Source organism: Uloborus diversus, chromosome 7 (genome assembly GCF_026930045.1).
Source record: "Uloborus diversus isolate 005 chromosome 7, Udiv.v.3.1, whole genome shotgun sequence".
Classification (NCBI taxonomy): Eukaryota; Metazoa; Arthropoda; class Arachnida; order Araneae; family Uloboridae; genus Uloborus; species Uloborus diversus.
The window spans coordinates 19,000,819-19,018,444 of NC_072737.1; the positions used below are offsets into that span (position 1 = coordinate 19,000,819).

The following is a 17,626-nucleotide window of genomic DNA, read 5'->3' on the forward strand; positions in this document are numbered from 1 at the left end:
GATATATTTTTTATGTTCTTTAATGAAATATGGTATGGAGTCTAATAGTGCAAAGTAAATTAAATATAATTTTCTCGTACCTTTCTGTCAAAAGATTTTTAAACTAAAATATCAGACTTGAAATTTGAAAAAGGATTTTTTGAGGTAATAAAATCAACAATCTCTTCTAAAGTGTGGAATCTTTCTTTTCAGACGCCCTAAACCAGCATAAAATAGTTACTAAGTCAAGTGTTTACTTTTGTGTAGAGAGCAATAAATGGGAAAAATCTAGAGCTATTTCTGTTTGAAGCTGTATTTTAATAATGTTGATTTTGACAATCATAGTTAAAATGCAATTTTTACTTCCTTTTACAAAAAAGGAAGTGTTGTATTCTCGAAAAAATTTTCACTCAAAAATCAACCTTAATTTCCATTTTACTCACCCCGAATAAATGATGAGGTTTTTTCCACTCAACCACTCGTGAATAAGGACCTAAGAACGTGTAGACACGCAAAACGACGATTCCCGAGTTAATTATAACAAATTTTCTCGTGACTTGTGTATGTTTGTATGTGCGGATGTGCGTATGTATGTCCCATAACTCGAGAACGGTAAGTCCTAGAAAGTTGAAATTTGGTATGTAGATCCCTAGTGAGGTCTAGTTGTGCACCTCCCCTTTTGGTTGCATTCGAGTATTTCTAAAGGGGTCTTTTGCCCCCTTGTTTGGGAGGAAATCATTGTTAATTTCGATGTAAACTCAAGTGGTGTTATAATTTGGCGGACACTTGGCGATATATGGCCAGTGTTTTTTTGGTCAAGTTTTGTCACCAACTTGGCTACAAATTTGACAATCTTTTTTTTTTTTTTAAATCTGATTTCAATTCACAATTGACAACCACTGTTGGTGATATTTTGAGAGTAAAGTATTGAATCATATTAAAATTGCCAGTAATGGGGAAATGACATCAAATTGGGGTAAAAGGAAGTCATGTGATACACACATCAACTCGTTTACTTTTAAAAATGCCAGTTTTATTTTATTACAATACTCTCTTTTCAATCATTTTTATTTCTTTCTCCCGTTTTCTTCAATTTTAAATTCAGTATTTAAGTTGCCACTGCTCAAAAAATTAGAACAGTCTGTCACAAAAATTGTCTTACTGTATTTTCTGGTATTTACAATGCATGTACAAAAAATGCATATCAGTTTCAATTGTAAACTAGACTTTTAAAAACATAGAAATCCTTTAAACCATTGTCATAAACTTTTCCTATATCAAGTTAATTTTAACATGAACTGACTTCCATTGAGGGTTTGTTAATTCCTTATTTCTGTGTGTGTTGACTTAAACAGGCTGACTTATTTTATTGATTTCCATTGAATTGGATATTTTAGTTATAGCATTGCATTAGCTATGATTTTCATTTTGTGTTTCAGTGGAATCAAGACTGTATCGCCTGTCTGTTAAGGCTTATTTATCAGTTTGGAATTGAAAGCAATGACGAAGAACCTCATGATAGTGAATTACCAAGAAAAAGAGCCAAGAGGATACGAAAAAGTAGCAGCGACAAACTGATTATACCAAAGCTCAATAAAGTAAGGTTCAAGTTACATGTTATTTATATTCCTACTTCTGTTGTAGCTTTCTAATGTAAATTGTGTGCTCAATAGTATCATAGCATCAACTGAATGGTATGGAATATATCACATCTTGTGTTTTGACAAATATCTTTTAATAATAATTATTTTATATATTTTTTTTATGAAGCAGAATAGTAGAAAGGCAAATGTAGAAGGGAAGAACACTCAAATTTCTAGTTAGGGCTCTATTAAAATGCAATAAGTTGAAGGTTCATACCCTATAGCAGGAGCTAAGGCAGAGCTACGTGCAGGCTAATAAAAGTGAATGCTCTCATGCTAAGAGAGATTCATATCGTTTGGCGGTACATGGCGCCAGAAAACTCAATAGAACTAACCAACCGAGAGAGATTCACAGTACGTAATGAAATGGAAACAAAACAATTGAATTAACTTTAAATAGGTGGCTCTCATTTTGTAACATTAAAAATTCATTGTTGATGACAGTATTCAATACAATGAATTGCATTGGATGAAGTAGGGCCTTTAAATAATTTCATTTAGAATTTTTTAGAAGCAATTATTAATGTCGGACATTGTTTGAACGGACATCACCTGGGGTAGTTTTTTAGGGTGTTTCCAATGATACCAAATACAAAAGGATACAATCTTTCCTTTGCATGCAAAATATCTTTATTATTCAATTTTTTGGCTTTAAAATTAAATTTTGAACAGTTTGAAACATTTTAAAGTTATTTTATTGCATTGTTCTACGAATCTGAACAATGTTTAAAGTATCAAGTCTCCGTCTCATTGTGAAGTTAATTAAAAACCAATCACTAGATTTTGCTCAAACAGACACACACTGAACCAAGTTGATCAAAACATGGTAAAGTGATTGGGGGTTCCTGGATTATAGTTCAAAAAGATATACAGTCGATTCCGGTTAATAGGACCACATTGGGACGGGACCATTTTGGTCCCAGAAACCAAGTGGTCCGATTAAGCGAACGGGACCTGTGTTGCTTGACCTAACATACTATAAACAAAACATATAACTGCCCTTTTGATTATTGGGAGACTCATGTGTATGGTATGCATACAAAGAAGTAAAAAGGCTGTTTATGAAATTGTTCCATTAAAAAATAAATTAAAACAAAGCAAATAATCTTTTTCCACCCGTTCCAGACCGATGGTTTTAGTTATTCCATCCAGTTAGTATCGATTCAATTCAACAGCCAGACGTAGCTAAAAAATGTGAGACTGAGAAAAGTACTAATCAGATCGGTCATTAAAGATTCCAGTGAATTGTAAAGTACATATTATTAAACATGCTTACTAAATTGAAGAACTTTGAAATCTCATTGCAATTTTGATTTCTGCTGGAATAGTGCCACCATGCAATAGTAGTTTTGTCAACTATTTTTTCTAATATTGCTGGGTTTTATTTAAAGTTATTAGAAACCATTATTAATTTATAGCAGTTACTATTGAGTGTGTTGACCCACTTGGAAATTCGCTTCAAGCGATCGATTTTTAATTTTTTTTCCAATTTATTCTCACATTCCTTGGGCTGATTAAACGGATTTTTGGTTCCAATAATCGAATAATCTTAAGCTTGTGTAATGGGATTTGTTTTGGGTCTTTAAGATTTTGTCTGAATAAGCCACTGGTCCGATTAACTGGTGGTCTAATTAAGCATATTCTACTGTATTTTGCAAAAACTTCCATCAGTCTAATTTCAGTTCAAATTTATTAAAGGTCATGCTACAAATAATGAATGACACAGAATCGGTCCTGAAGGCTCTTCTCTCCCTGCTCTGCGAAGCATCTTCACCCAGTGATCCAAACCAGTACAAGACTGGGTTCTGGGGCCGTGCTCAGGTGGTCTCTTGTGCCATGACCCTCCTGGTATCTTGGGCCTTCTCAGAGCCACAAGTGCGTGTCCATCTGTTTCAGTATCCTGAATTGAAATCGCTCCTGAAAAGACTGGTTCTGGACGATCCTGAAGTAAGTGCATGTATCTTGAGTTTTCTTAGTTTAGGTCTTTTCTGGGGTTGGGGGAAACTGCATGGAGAAAAACAAGTTTTACTTCGCTTTGCCTCACGCTGGGGTGAAAGTTTTGAGTCTTTTGGCGGATTACGGTATTTTTGAAAAGTTTTGAAAGGGAGTGAGGCAGAACAAGATACAGGTTAAAAAGTAATAAATTGTCTGAATTAGGTAAAATATGGAGAAAATTCAGGCAAATGAGTTTTTTCTTTGATTTGTATAATTATGATAAAGAACTACTTTTCATTACTTAATGATACAGTAAGGCCTGTGAAGTTGACCACCTTTGTAAGTTGATCACCTGTCTAAGTTGACCGCTTTTTTCAGGCACATTAGCCCTTATCATATAAATCAACTTCTGTAAGTTGACCACCTGTTAAAGTTGACCCCTAAACTAGTGCACTGCAAGTGGTCAACTTACACAGGTTTCACTGTAAAATATAAATTATTCTTGATTGAAGTGGGACAACCAGTTATCATTTTATTTCTTAAGCTATCACCTTAGTTCTTCAGTGTGTTTATTTATATTTTTTATTTTGGAACAGTTTTTGTTTCGTAATTTTTAAGTATAAAGCTCCGCATTCAATCTTTTTATTTACTTGACAATTAAATTTGGGACAAGCCCTCTGTCTATTTTGAAAATTTCTGTCTTGGGAATTTTCGCAACTTTCACCCTGATCTCAAGTCAGTTTGATCTGCTAAGTTAATCGACTGCAGTTGATTTATAGTGTTATAATCAAAAAATTATGTTGATATGAGTAGAATAAAAAAATGTCAAAGATATTCAAAATGTTGGCACGTTTCTATGTTACATATTTTAACTAAATTAAACTGCAATGTTTTTTTTCTTTTGTTGTTTTGAATGCCTTTTTTTTATTGTGATTTGTTTAGATTACTAAAAATGTGACATATAAAAAACCTTCAATATAGTATTATCAAAAAAGGAAAATAATCTTAAGAGGACTGCTATAGTTAAACTGTGAATGGGTAGTCTTATAATTATTTTAGCACTTATTTTCATGATTTATATTAAAATTTATTTACATTTTTGTATTGAAATCAAAATAGGATACCTTCTCTGATTTTTTCTACTTTGATGGTAGTTTATTCACCCTTGCTTTTGCAAACATTTTTTTGGGGGCATTTAAATTAATACTGCCTCATATTTAAAATGTTGTTAAATTCCAGTGAATATATGTTGTACGTTTTCTTCAATTGGTAGAGAGTGTTAACTATTTGATTAGACCTTCTTTTAAGCACCGAATATACCCTTGTGGTTGAAAATTAAATGAATCAGAATTAATGAATTATTGCAGACACATGTTTCAGTGTTTCAATTAACATATTTTTCAATGCAAAGTGTGAGCTTTTGGGTGAAAAGTCATCGGAGGAAAGATTTTCCTCAGAAAGCTTTGAGCTGTTCAAAAAAAGCGTGTTGAGCTTTTCATCCAAAAGCTCACACTTCTTTGCTTTGAAAAAGGTGTTCCTTGTAATACCAAAACACTAATCAGCAGTAATTTTGCAATTTTTGTGCATCAAAATGTTGGTTAATTGATTCATTTAAACTTGTTTTAAGCTTTCATTTAGACTATAAATTTTGTTAATTGGTTACTTTCAAAGAAATTCTTAAACGAATTTTTGCATTTTTTGCTCTGATATAGTATATTTTTTATTTATCAGCTAATTTTTCTTACATTATTTTAGTATATTAATACTTTAAACAATTTTACATTTTTAACGCAATTAAAAAGTTAAAGAAATATTTTATAGTGTGGTTTGCTCCTGGATGTAGCATTTATTGCTCTTATTTATTGTTAATACGAACTACTTACTACTGTTTCATTGATTATATATAATTCTTCTTGGTTCTGCTGAAAGTGTTTTGTTCAAATTTTAATGTAGCAATGTTGTAAGTTTATCTTTAATATTTTATCTAATTTCAATTTGATTAATAGCAATCAAAATTTTCTTCCGTTGATAGCCTATCAACATTGATTTTATCGAACAAAAATATATTTGTGTTAAAGTATTTAATACTTATTGATATAAAAATGCATATAATGTCTTCATCTATTACATTTCATTATTGTTCCATATTAATGGAATGTACATTTCATTGATAGCCCATATTGTTTTGGCATTCTTCATACATTTAATGCATAATAATATTTTTATCTCCAAGATTTATTTACTGTGTAGCAAATATGATAAAGTAGTGCCAAATTTGTTTGAAACATCCTTCATATTTAATTTAGCCAACACTACGGAGGGAAGCCTGTACCGGTTTTTATCGTCTTTGTCTTGGTTGTAATACAGATGGCAATAACGGATACCATTTTGTGATTCCCCTCTTGAACAACCTGTTGACTTTTTTATCAGTTGCCCAGAACATGAAACCACCTCACCCTGATGTAAGTAGCACTGATGATAAATATTTGCTATGCTAAACAATAAAATCAACATTTGTGCTGCACAAACTTACAAAAGTATTGTATGCATCATCATGCAAAAATATTGTAGTAATATAGAATAAATAAGTTTTGCTAAAAATCATAATTTTTAGATATGTAAATATAATAAAGAGTAAAAAGCTTGAAAATTTTTTAACAAGTAAAGAAAAAATGAATATGCTAAAACTCTCAGACATGTTTTGAATTGACAAAGAACCCTTTTTTCGTTTCAAAAAGATGTGAGCTAATGGATATGAAGAGTCTGGCTCAGTGTATTGTCTCGACAGCTCCAAGCTCTCATTTTTTCAGCACTGAAAAAGTGGTTATGTGTGACTCCAAAATATCCATGTGCAAGTTTTCGCAAATTTAATGTTCTTTTTTTGTACACATTTACACTTTGGAATTTTAAAAAAACTTTGTATTCTGAATGATTCACAGACTTAAAGTCCTGCTTTTTAGCAAAACTTATTTGTTCTTCCATATTTCTGCAAAATTTTCTTTTTGTGTGTCATTATTACTTTTATTATTTTGAGTTATACAGGGAACCCTTTTTCCTACTAAGGAAAAGATTTTGGATCTTGAACAGCTGTTACACTAAGGATCATGCTTAACTGTAACTGCTGTTTAGCACTGGAAAACCTTTTTTTCATTGAAGGGTTCTTTGTAACCCTAAAACATATAGATGCAACTTTTTTGCCATTTCTGTGCTTCAGTAATGCTATTTTATTATTATTATTATTATGATCATCATTGTTATTTGTTTTTGCACAAAGGTAACACTTTTACTTCTGATACTCTTTACTAGTTACTTTTTCCTCTACATTTGGACAAAAGTCAACTTGAAACTAAAAAATAATTTTTGAATGTCGATTTCTGCATGAATTAAACTTTCTCATTTGAACAATCATTTTTTTCCCATTTTAATTGACATTGTGTAGCATCAGCTAAAATGTCCTTGTGACATTTCACATAAATTAAAAAACCTTTTCTGTTCCAGTTATGTAATGAAAACAAAAATGTTATTTATTTTAATTTTCATATAGATCAGATACGTGCAAATACAGGGTGTCCCAAAAGTGACCATTCACTTTTAAAAATCAATAAAAACCAAATGGATAGAGATAGAAAGACTTGGTTTTTGTTGCAGTATGCTTAGGACAACAGTAAATTTTAATACATACAAACATAAAAAAATAGTTACTATGTTCAACAATAGATGGCACTACAGGTATTTAGAGGAGGCTTCAGGTGTGTCTGTCTGAAAATTTACTGTTTTTTTCAAGCATATTGTAAATAAACTGTGTATTTCTGTCGCTGCTCTTTTAGTCTTATTGATTTTTCAAATATACCAGTCATTTTGGCAATCTTACAGACTGCATTTTCTTTTATACCTTTTAAATGACCTGTAGTGCCATCTGTTGAGGAGCATTGTAACTATTTTTTATGTTTGTATGTATGAAAATTTACTGTTGTTCTAAGCCTATTGCAGCAAACCGCATCTTTCTATCTCTACCTGTTTAGCTTTTATTGATTTTTAAAAATAACTGGTTTTTGGTACACCCTCCCTGCATGAGCCCGTAGTTTAGTAAAGAAATAAATTTTTAAAAAAGAATGTAGTTTTATTTTTTCTCCGAAGATTTTAGCAGTTTAATCTGAAGCTTTAGTTGTTAAAACTTTGTGTTTGGTGATTTTCTTGAGGTTTAAGTTGTAGACTTTGCTCAACATACCTGTGTGCAGCACCGCATCGTTGAAAATTATTGTATTTCTACTTAGTCACTTTTCGTGGAACTTCTTTCCTCAAAATGCAACTATGGCTGTTGTTTTCATTTAATTAATTGCCATACAAGGACATTGTTGCTAACTTTAAAATTCCTTTGTCTTTATTTGTTACATTTTTTACGTTACAATGAATGTCAGAACATGTGCAACTTTTCAATTTTTTGTCCTTTTTTCTTTCAATGATTTCTTTTAATGATTCCTCTACTGCGGTAGTTTCTCATATGTAGTTTTTCACAAAACTTTTAGGAGGAGGATAAAGAGCCTTATGGCCCTGGTTGCAAAGACTACTTTTGGTTGGTGTGTCGACTGGTCGACAGTTTGGATGAAGATGTTTTTCAAGACAATGAAGAGGTAATTTTGTTTTTATTTTTTTGCTAAAGTAATTTATCTCTTTGTTTTGTGAGAAAATGGTTCCTTGAAGAAATGTCCCTTCAGAACACGCATTGAGAGAATGATAGAATTTTTATTGTTTTACAAGAGTTAATTGTAATGTAACTAGGAATAAAACAATTCCTGTACAATTTTAAGGTGGAAGTTTTATCGATACAATTCTATTTTTGTATAAAGAATAAGAAAAATTACAAAATTTCTAAGTTCTGTTTTAAATGTAAATGCCATGATTTTTTTTTTAAATATAGTGTAGAGTTAAATTTTTCTTTCTTGTGTTTTAGTTGTTTAAAATGGAAATTTTGTCAACTAATTTTTATTTCCATTCATTTGTTTCGGAATTTGTGTAAGAACCATGGTAATAAAAATCAAATAACGATGAATGATAAAATAAAGAGTGAGAGGTGTAGAAGCAATGGTAGAAGAGCTAGCTGAGCTTTTCTTGCATTTGTTCCAGCCTCCGTTACTTGCCGTGAGTGCTAATTGTAAGTCGCAAGTTCATTCTGCCTGCAAACATCTCAATTAAGAAAGAAAATATCTTGAACAGCATTAAAATAAAACTTGTTTATTTACTATGTACAATCAAAAATTAACTTAAAGAATAAAAACAGCGCATGCAACTGCTGGCAGGTAAGCAAGTGTAAGAGAAAGCGAATAAACATGGAGCCCACTTTTTAAACATAATCCCTTGCTGTTGGCATACACTCCAGGAATAAACTTTTGAAGCAAGCGTCAAAATATGTGCTAATTTAACCTGAATGCATAAAAAACTTAAGTCCTCCACATAAACAATCCCATAGTTCTCCTGAACTTAAGTTTGTTTCTTTTTCTAATCCATGCTTCTTTATTTGAATTTGAAAGAGGTTTCATATATGTTTTCAGTTTTGATGTTCAGCAACATTTTTGTAACGAGTATTCTTCTTTTTCCCTTCAAATACTCATTCCCCCCACTCCCACGGCCTATTGGCCACCAGCGAATGTATTGCCCTTCTGAGCAAACAGTAACACTCTTGCAGAAAACTGTTTATTGCAAATTTTAATATTTTTACTGCTTTACAATAAATAAATACAAAGTCTGATAGTACATTAATTTTTTTCTTCTATTTTTATTATTTTTCTTAGTGTTCTTATTGTAAATTTTTTATGTCTTTTAAAACATGTCTCAACTTCTGCAGAGGGCTGTACTTGTAAAAATTTGTTTATTTTACTGTAGTACAGTAAAAAGCAACCAAGTCAGTAATGGTACATTACTGAATTTTAATTATGTTTTTTTTTTTAAATTTTTTTCAATGTTTAATATTTTTTCTCAGCACTATTACTCTAAATCTTATTTGTTTTTATCTACATAGCACATTTTTTACGTGTAGTCTGTCAAGTAAACTTTCGACTGCTAAGCCAAAATTGTAAATGTTCAGCGCAAGGCAACCGTTGAGACGTGGGCTATCATATCTGATAGCCAAGCATCTGATAGGCTGTCGCATACCTTGGGTGATGGGGCTGAGCAGTCAAAGTGTTAATAGAAATTATTTTACGTGAAATCTTGCTTTGGACGAGTTAGCCTGAAGCTTCTGCTAGTAAACTTTTAGCACAAGAAGTTATTCTGTGTACTTCTATTTCAGAAATCCGCATTAGATTTGGAAAGCCTTGCCAGGTACTTAGCAAAATCCATCACTGGCCGCGACTACAGGGAAACTAGGCATAACACCATTGAAGACGATGGTTTGAGGGGCCTCATAAATTTAATGACTGTAGTGATGAAGCACAACCTTTGTTTTAAATGCTCCAAGGAAGGAAAGGTATGCATAGTGTATCACTTATTGTTTTTTTTTTAATTATAAATATGGGTTGATGTGTTGAACTGTGTATGGTTTCCAAATTTTGACTTTTAAGATTTTAATACTATTAGTTTGTGTTAAATTATTCAGCAGTTCAGCAATATTCTCATATAAGGGTCATTATTCTCCAGTAAACGTAACTTTTAAACACGAATATTTTTCAATTTCAAAAACTTTTGTTCTCTTTTTTTTTTTAAAAAATTCTTATATGAAAGTATTACCTACTAGAAGTAATCATAAACAATGGCCCAGCTATGTTTCAATTATTTTACTCATGAATAAAAAAAATGAAAAAATGCCTTTTTTCACAGAAATAAAAAAAAGAAAAAGCTTAACATTTAAAAATCGAGGCTAATTTAATATCAGAGTAGTAATTTTGTTAAATCTGCAAACAATAAGCTATTTTAATGATTAGTGGGAATATAATACTAAGCTCTCTTAAGTGCGGCTTAATTAGAAGTTTCAAATGTATGTTAAAAATAGTATTTAGTAAATTTGAGGATGTACTGGCAATTTATAACTTTAGTTGAATTCCTATTATTGATGTTTCCCCCCCCCCCCCCCCCCGAATCATTTATTTTCACCTCAGAAATAATGGCATTTATAAGGTCTGTCACGGAGGTGAGAAATTTTCCATTAATATAGGCCTAATGGATACATTTTTCAGGGAAATATTTTTTTCTTTGTTGCTATAATCTGCACATGTTAAGTATATGAAAACACGTTCACTTGATTTTTTACATTAATTTACATCCCTGAAATTCAATTTCTGAAGTGAGAAGTCACATTAACCACACTTGGTTTTTAAAGCAAAATCCATCTTCTTGTTTTTCGACAAAAGTCTCACAACTTTTTTTTATGGCTGAAAATAAACAAGGGGGCTTTCTTGTATCATGGAAACAAATTTGATGTCATTACTGCCATGTGTTAGTGAGGAGTGGTATTTTGTGTTTAGGTAACGGAGGTGAGAATTTATTGTGTGACATGTCTCCTTGTCCTTCTAAAACGAACTAAAACATAATATTAAAAAATTAAATATAATTGAACAATTAGTATTTGAGACACTTCTGAAAGGAATAATAAATAAATAAGTATATAATTTTCATTAAACAAGCTATTAAGCAATATAAACAGTCACACAAGGTGTGAATTCGCATGTTGTGAACCAAAAATATACTAAAATAAAAATTATTATCAAAAAATTGTTGGCAGATTTAAATAGATATATTTTTGATGAAATTAAAAATCATTGTTAAATTTATTGCTCCTTAAAGTTTTTTCTGTAAAAGGCGTGTGACAGAAAAGTTACTTTTTGAAGATTGACCCATAAAAGAATTTTATTTTGACTAAAAGTAAAAATGGCAAATAAACAACACATTAGACATATAACGTAACTAACAAACACGACTTATCAAAAACATGGAATAAACTGTTACACTAAATCTAGAAGAATGCAGTACATACAAAAAGCCAAAGATTGTTGCCAAACTGAAATTCTGCTAAAAACATTAGTAAGTAAAATTATGTAAATGAAACTGATTGTTTAAAAAAAGGTTTAAATTCTTAAGTCTAACAGTTTGATTTTGATATTAAGATTTAGATTGGGAAGACTTTTACAAAAAGTAAAAGTCCCCTCATGAAAAAGAAGAACTTGTATCTTAGAATGTTTTTTCTGTGTTTACTCATGTATTAGTTGCCTTTACTCGCATTTCGCTTCTTAATTTTGAAGGAGAAAAGTTCATAAAAATATTTTCTCTTAACGATTGTAACTTTTTTTTTTGAGTAAGTGCCATATCTTCATCATTGTCCATGGTATAGAGGGACTGTCTTAAGTTCAGCTACAACCTTGACCATGTTTAACTCTTTTTCCGAAGTTTAGTGAATAAAGAGTGTGTTATTCACAAATTTGAATCGGAATACTAAATAATGGAATGTAAATTTTACTTGAGTAAAAATTAATTTTCCAGAAAGTATTGTGTCTGCATTTCTAAAAATACATAATAATTTTCATTAAAGGAATTGGTCCTGCATTTATTTGATGCTCTATTTGCCCTGCCTAGTCCAAAGCAAAGGCATTTACCCAAATGTAAGTCACCATCTGTACGTTCGGCTGCTTATGATCTTCTGGTTGAGATGTTAAAAGGTTCCTTTGAAAATTATCAAGTGTTGCATGAAAAACTCATACTGCAACATACTCCAGGTAACTTTTTACTGATTATTTTGCTTAAGTGAGCTACTTCCTCCCCCTCTTTCCTCCTCAATTATCTGCAATAAGTTTTGAAATGTTATACCTTTAACAGGCTCACAGTTTAATAAAAGGTTATCCTGATCACATCCTTCTCTCCCTCATGTGTTTTGTATGCGGAATCTTCTTTTTCTGTGCTCAAATTTAAAATCAGTAGCATTTATAGGGTTTTAAGAAAGAAAAAAAAAGTTTTTTTAAAGCTAAAATTCATATTTTTAACATTTTAATTTAGAATCCTGAAATTATTAAAATTTGATCCCTCGTCATTCAGTAATTCGCTGTTGCTTCTTCTCTTTTCCTGAACTCCTAACATTATTCGGTTTATTCAAAAAAAAATTTGGCCATGCGCCATAGGAGGCTTCCATAACGTTGAGGTTGCACTGTGTGTCTAATACAAGGTCACAGATCTCTATTTAAATATTGTTAAAAGTTGTTTAATCTTCCATCAGTGGGAAAATGCCCTCACTTACTATTAAATTCCATAGAACAGGTCAAATACATTTGAGACAGTGAGAAGCAAAGGGATGTAAGTGGACATTTTCAAATTTTAAGTAAAACAAGTTTAAAGATAACATCGTAAGTAGGCTTTCATTGAACTTTATCTAGATTATGGTTGGTAGAGCACATGTCATAGATGTCATTTGAGTAATGTGCCAAAAACCAAAAAGACTAGCATCTTTTGTTAATTTGAGTATATCCAGTATAGTTCTCTCTTTGAGTTCTCTCAAACATTCTTTCGAATAACACACGAAAGTTTTTTAAAGACAGATCCAAAAATTGGAAAATTGCCTATAACATACTTACTGAATATCAGTGGTACAATTGTACTACCACGCGACTTTACAATTAACTTGAGAATAAAATAGCGTTATGTTTTGAATCTCAACAATAGTTTCCATGCAATAAAATTTTTTTGACATATAGATTTAATTCCTATTAGTTGATAAGAGGTGTCTTTAATGCATACAGTTGTGTTAAAAAGTCACTTTGTTCTCTCAGAAATATTTAATTAGCTTTAAAAGTTTTGTACTTTTAATCATAATGTATTTTATGTGCTATTTCAGAGTCTCATAACCCCTATCCATGGGATTATTGGCCTCATGAAGATGGGCGTGCTGAATGTGGTTATGTGGGTCTCACGAACTTGGGCGCCACTTGTTACTTAGCCTCCTGCATCCAGCATTTATACATGCTGCCACAGGCACGGGCATCTATTTTATCTGCTAAGGTAAGAAATAAAGAATTGTGCAATTTTACAAACGTTTTTGTTATGAAATAGGAAATACAGATGTGGTCGTATTTTTTAAAACCAAACAGTAACCGAAACTGTGGTCGGGCTCCAAGGGCGGATCCAGAAAGTGTTCAAGGAGGGGGAGATCATATTTTACTTTTTGATTTCCAAGGATGGATACATGGGAGGAATGATGGGGGCAATCGCCCCCTCCTTGAGCAAGATAGAGGAACATTCTTCATGTAAATTTTTTGATATTTAAGATCCAAAAAGGGCTCTTTTATATCACCTTCGATAGTGTTAGGAGTAGGGAGCTCTTTCCAGGAATTGGAAGGGAATTGGAGTCTTGGAAACTACAATCCTGAATCTGGGGAGAAGTAACCCATCTTTTATTAGTCTGGGGATAAGGACCGGAACTTTCTAAAGTATTTTTTTTGAAACTGAAGTTTCAAAACTTCAATTTTAGACAATCTTAGATAATATTAGAGACAGGCTTAAGTGCTTCCGTGAAGATTTTTCGAAACAAACACAACTATAGGACACCTTTGATTAAGTAAAGGCAAGCAAAGGGGTTCAGTACGCTCCTTTGGAAATTTTTGGGAAATAAAGTTTCAAAGAGTAAAGAGCAAAAAATTGCCCCCTCCTTGAACATTTCGTAGTTCCGCCCTTGTTGCTCTCTTGAACTTCAACTAAAAAAAAATTGACAGAGGTGTTCTGAACCAAATCATTTATTCTTATGTAATCAAAGATGTCCTACACTCGTGCTTCTTTCCAAAAATATCCAGGAGGAGGATCTTGAACCTATTTCTAATGTCGTGTAAAATTGAGGCTTTGGAACTTAGATTTCCCAAAAAAATCCTGTAGAAAGTTCTAGTCACTATCCTACAGGAATAAGAGATGGGCGGCTATGATTGCGTTTTCAAGACTTCAATTCCATAAGAATTCTGAGGAAGATCTCTCTTTTTCCTTAAACCCTCGAAGGTTATGTAAAATTGAGAACTTTAATATCAAAATATACCTGATGAAATTCCTGCATCTTGGCTCAAGAAGGAGGCAATCGTTTCCATCGCCCCTCCCTTGTATAAGTCCTTGTCATGCTCTTGGGGATTCTTGTTTAATTTCTCTTGAGTTTTCAAAGCTTAATAATTGGTGAGCAATCGATGTTTATTTCTTAAAAATGCATGTTTGTTGAACTTATTGTTTTGAGTTGATTAATCTTGGTGTAAGGCTCACCTTTTAGATTATTTATTAGTATTTTTACTTCTATTTAGTTTGGATATGAAAGTAAGTGATATCATACCTATTAAATGTGAGTAAAATTGAACTTCAATGAAAAGTAAATCAATTTTAAAGGTGCAGTGTGCGTTGAAAGTGAATACGTACAGCAGGTGAGAATTTGGACCATATCTAGGAAACTTGATGATGATGATAGTGCAAGAATTCAATTGGAAGTATTTCAGTCAATTCAAACAGTCTTATAACACCTAGTTATGTCCTAAAGGCACTATATAGTTGAATTCTATATGAAATGTGTCCAGGAAATGACAGTATACTTTATAAAATGGCACAGAGCTTTTTGTGTTGAGAAATGCTAGTGGTGAAATATAATAGGCATAAAGAAACTAAACATGAATGAATATCCAAAAAATGCTAAATTTAAGAAGTTGAAATATTCTCAATGTAATTTGAAGTAGTAATTTTTGTAATATGTAACATTTTAAAATTTGATTTTGATTTCGTTCATTCGTGGTTGTTGCAAATAACAACTAATGCAAACATTCGTGACTTATGGTCATTTTGTATTTACGAGATCAATGGTATTTCAGATTGATGAAAACTGTAAGCATGAAAATACCTTACGAGAACTACAGAGAATGTTTGCCTACTTATTGGTGAGTATAACTTTATATTTCGAAACAGAAGTGCCTTGTTTTCTTATTTCAATACTGTACTTTTCTTATTTAGTCTTTTTTTCCCGTCTGTTATCTACTATGGAGTCATTCCACGTCAAATCAACACAATTTGGAGCAATTTTAGGACGCACCGTCACAGATCTGGATGAAACTTGGTACATCAAGAGATTTAACCTAGTTATGAATGAAAACGCTAAAAAAAATTTTTTCTTTCTCCTCATTTAGCAGTTATTAATTATTGATTATTCAAATTTTTGTTAAAAAATGCTACACTTTGAGACAGTTAATCCTTGTTTTCTCAGAAACTATAAAAGATACAAGCCTGATATTGGTCTTGTTTTAAAGCTCTTTTAATCTGCTTCAATTTGATATGCAACTTAATGAAATTCAAAATTTTTTAATTTAAAATTAAATTTAAATAAATTTTAAAATTTAAATTTCTCAAAAACGGACAATTTTAAAATTTTGAAAAAAATCACAAAATTACTTTGTGTTATCCTCTCACATCTCACCAAGTTTCATATTGGGATCTTAATGGGATCAGTGGATACAGGAAGGACAAGTTTCACATATCTGCCAAAATATAGGTTATTGTGCTGAATAGTTATTATTTTATGTGCAAAAAAATAAATAAATAAATAAATATGCTTCATACATGTTCACTTTTTTTATGCAGAACTGTCTACTAGAAATGAAGTTTTTCTTAGTACGATTTGTTCCTGAAAAATAACTCGTTAATAAAAATATTAATCATCTAAATCTCATTTTATTGAGAAAAATAAATTAAAAAGAAATAAAATTTTAAAAAAGGAAAGGAAGAAAGGGAAAAAAAAAGAAAATATTTTCTCTGGGGATGTGAACTTAAAATAATCCACTACAAATTCAGATCTGAAACAGTAAGCTACCCTTTTCACCCCCTTTGCTAACAAAATGAAACAGACTGGGGGGGGTGGCTATTGAGAATGAGATCCAATGGTTCGTTCTGCCTCACTGCTTTTTTCTCCACCTGTCACTGGTTTGGGATTGACCAATTTTTCAACATGTTTCATGTTTTTGCTTGTGGAGTTCAGTCAGCAGTACCATAAAATCTCAAAAGCACCCCCCCCCCCCCTTAGTTTCAAAAGATAACTTACCAACAGTGCAGTATTGCTAGTAACAAAGCCAACAAAATGCTTGGGTTCATCAATAGATCTATTTCAAACAAATCTAAGAAAGTTCTTCTGCCTTTATATAGGAGTTTAGTAAGACCTCATTTGGAGTATGCTGTTCAGTTTTGGTCGCCTTATCTGAAGAAAGATATTTTTGTATTGGAAAGGGTTCAAAGAAGGGTAACTAAATTAGTAAGGGGACTCTCAGATTTAGATTATGATACCAGACTTAATAGGCTTAACATGTACAGCCTGGAGCAAAGGAGAGTCAGAGGGGACATGATTCAGTTATTTAAATTTATCAAAATGAAAGATGTAAATGGATTAAATTTTTGCGGGAAAAGCAGAACAAGGGGTCATTGTTTTAAGCTATTTAAATCTCAGGCTAACTTGGAAATCAGGAAAAACTACTACTTTAGCAGGGTCGTGGGCACTTGGAATAGCTTACCGGAAGAGGCGGTAATGAGCAAGGGAGTGGATAGCTTTAAGAGGGCCATTGATCTTCATTGGGGACTAATTAATTGACTAGGACCAGCCTAGCTGGGCCCAGAGCCTGTTGCTGGTCGTCACATTTGTATTTGTATAATTCCAAAAAAGGGGGGGAGGAGGTTATAATCAAATTTTCTTTTTGTAAAATTTGCCAAAATAATTGTTTGTAGCAATATTAATTTTAGAGTACACAAAATAAATAAGTAAATAATAGTTACTATTAATATTAAAGAAAAGGGAGAAATGAATTGATAAAAGCCTGTCATAATTTTATGGCATGGGGGCGACAATATTTTTTTGAAAGAAAGGATTTTGCACCTTAAGTTACCAAAACCCCTTCCAAAAATAATCAAAAGCAGTACACTCACATGAACTTCTTTTGTAACACATATAAACTGAACAAAAAGAAAAGTGCCCTTGCATCAAAAGGCGTCTAGACTTTTGGAAGGAATAAAACTGAAACTATTTTTTTTTTTTGCAAGATCCTTTTTTTTTTTTTTTTTTGTTTTGTTTAAGTCATAGTGTTTTCGTTTCTTCTTCT

At 31.8% G+C, this 17,626-nt stretch overlaps 1 protein-coding gene across 1 annotated transcript in view; it reads left to right on the forward strand.

The window, feature by feature from the left end:
- LOC129226308 (ubiquitin carboxyl-terminal hydrolase 34-like) overlaps positions 1-17,626 on the forward strand; it is a 148,735-nt gene that overhangs the window by 75,778 nt on the left and 55,331 nt on the right. Inside the window, 8 exon segments of the mRNA XM_054860911.1 lie at positions 1,419-1,577; positions 3,321-3,569; positions 5,864-6,019; positions 8,084-8,188; positions 9,844-10,020; positions 12,076-12,259; positions 13,369-13,532; positions 15,362-15,427. Coding sequence (XP_054716886.1) covers positions 1,419-1,577; positions 3,321-3,569; positions 5,864-6,019; positions 8,084-8,188; positions 9,844-10,020; positions 12,076-12,259; positions 13,369-13,532; positions 15,362-15,427 — 1,260 coding nt within the window.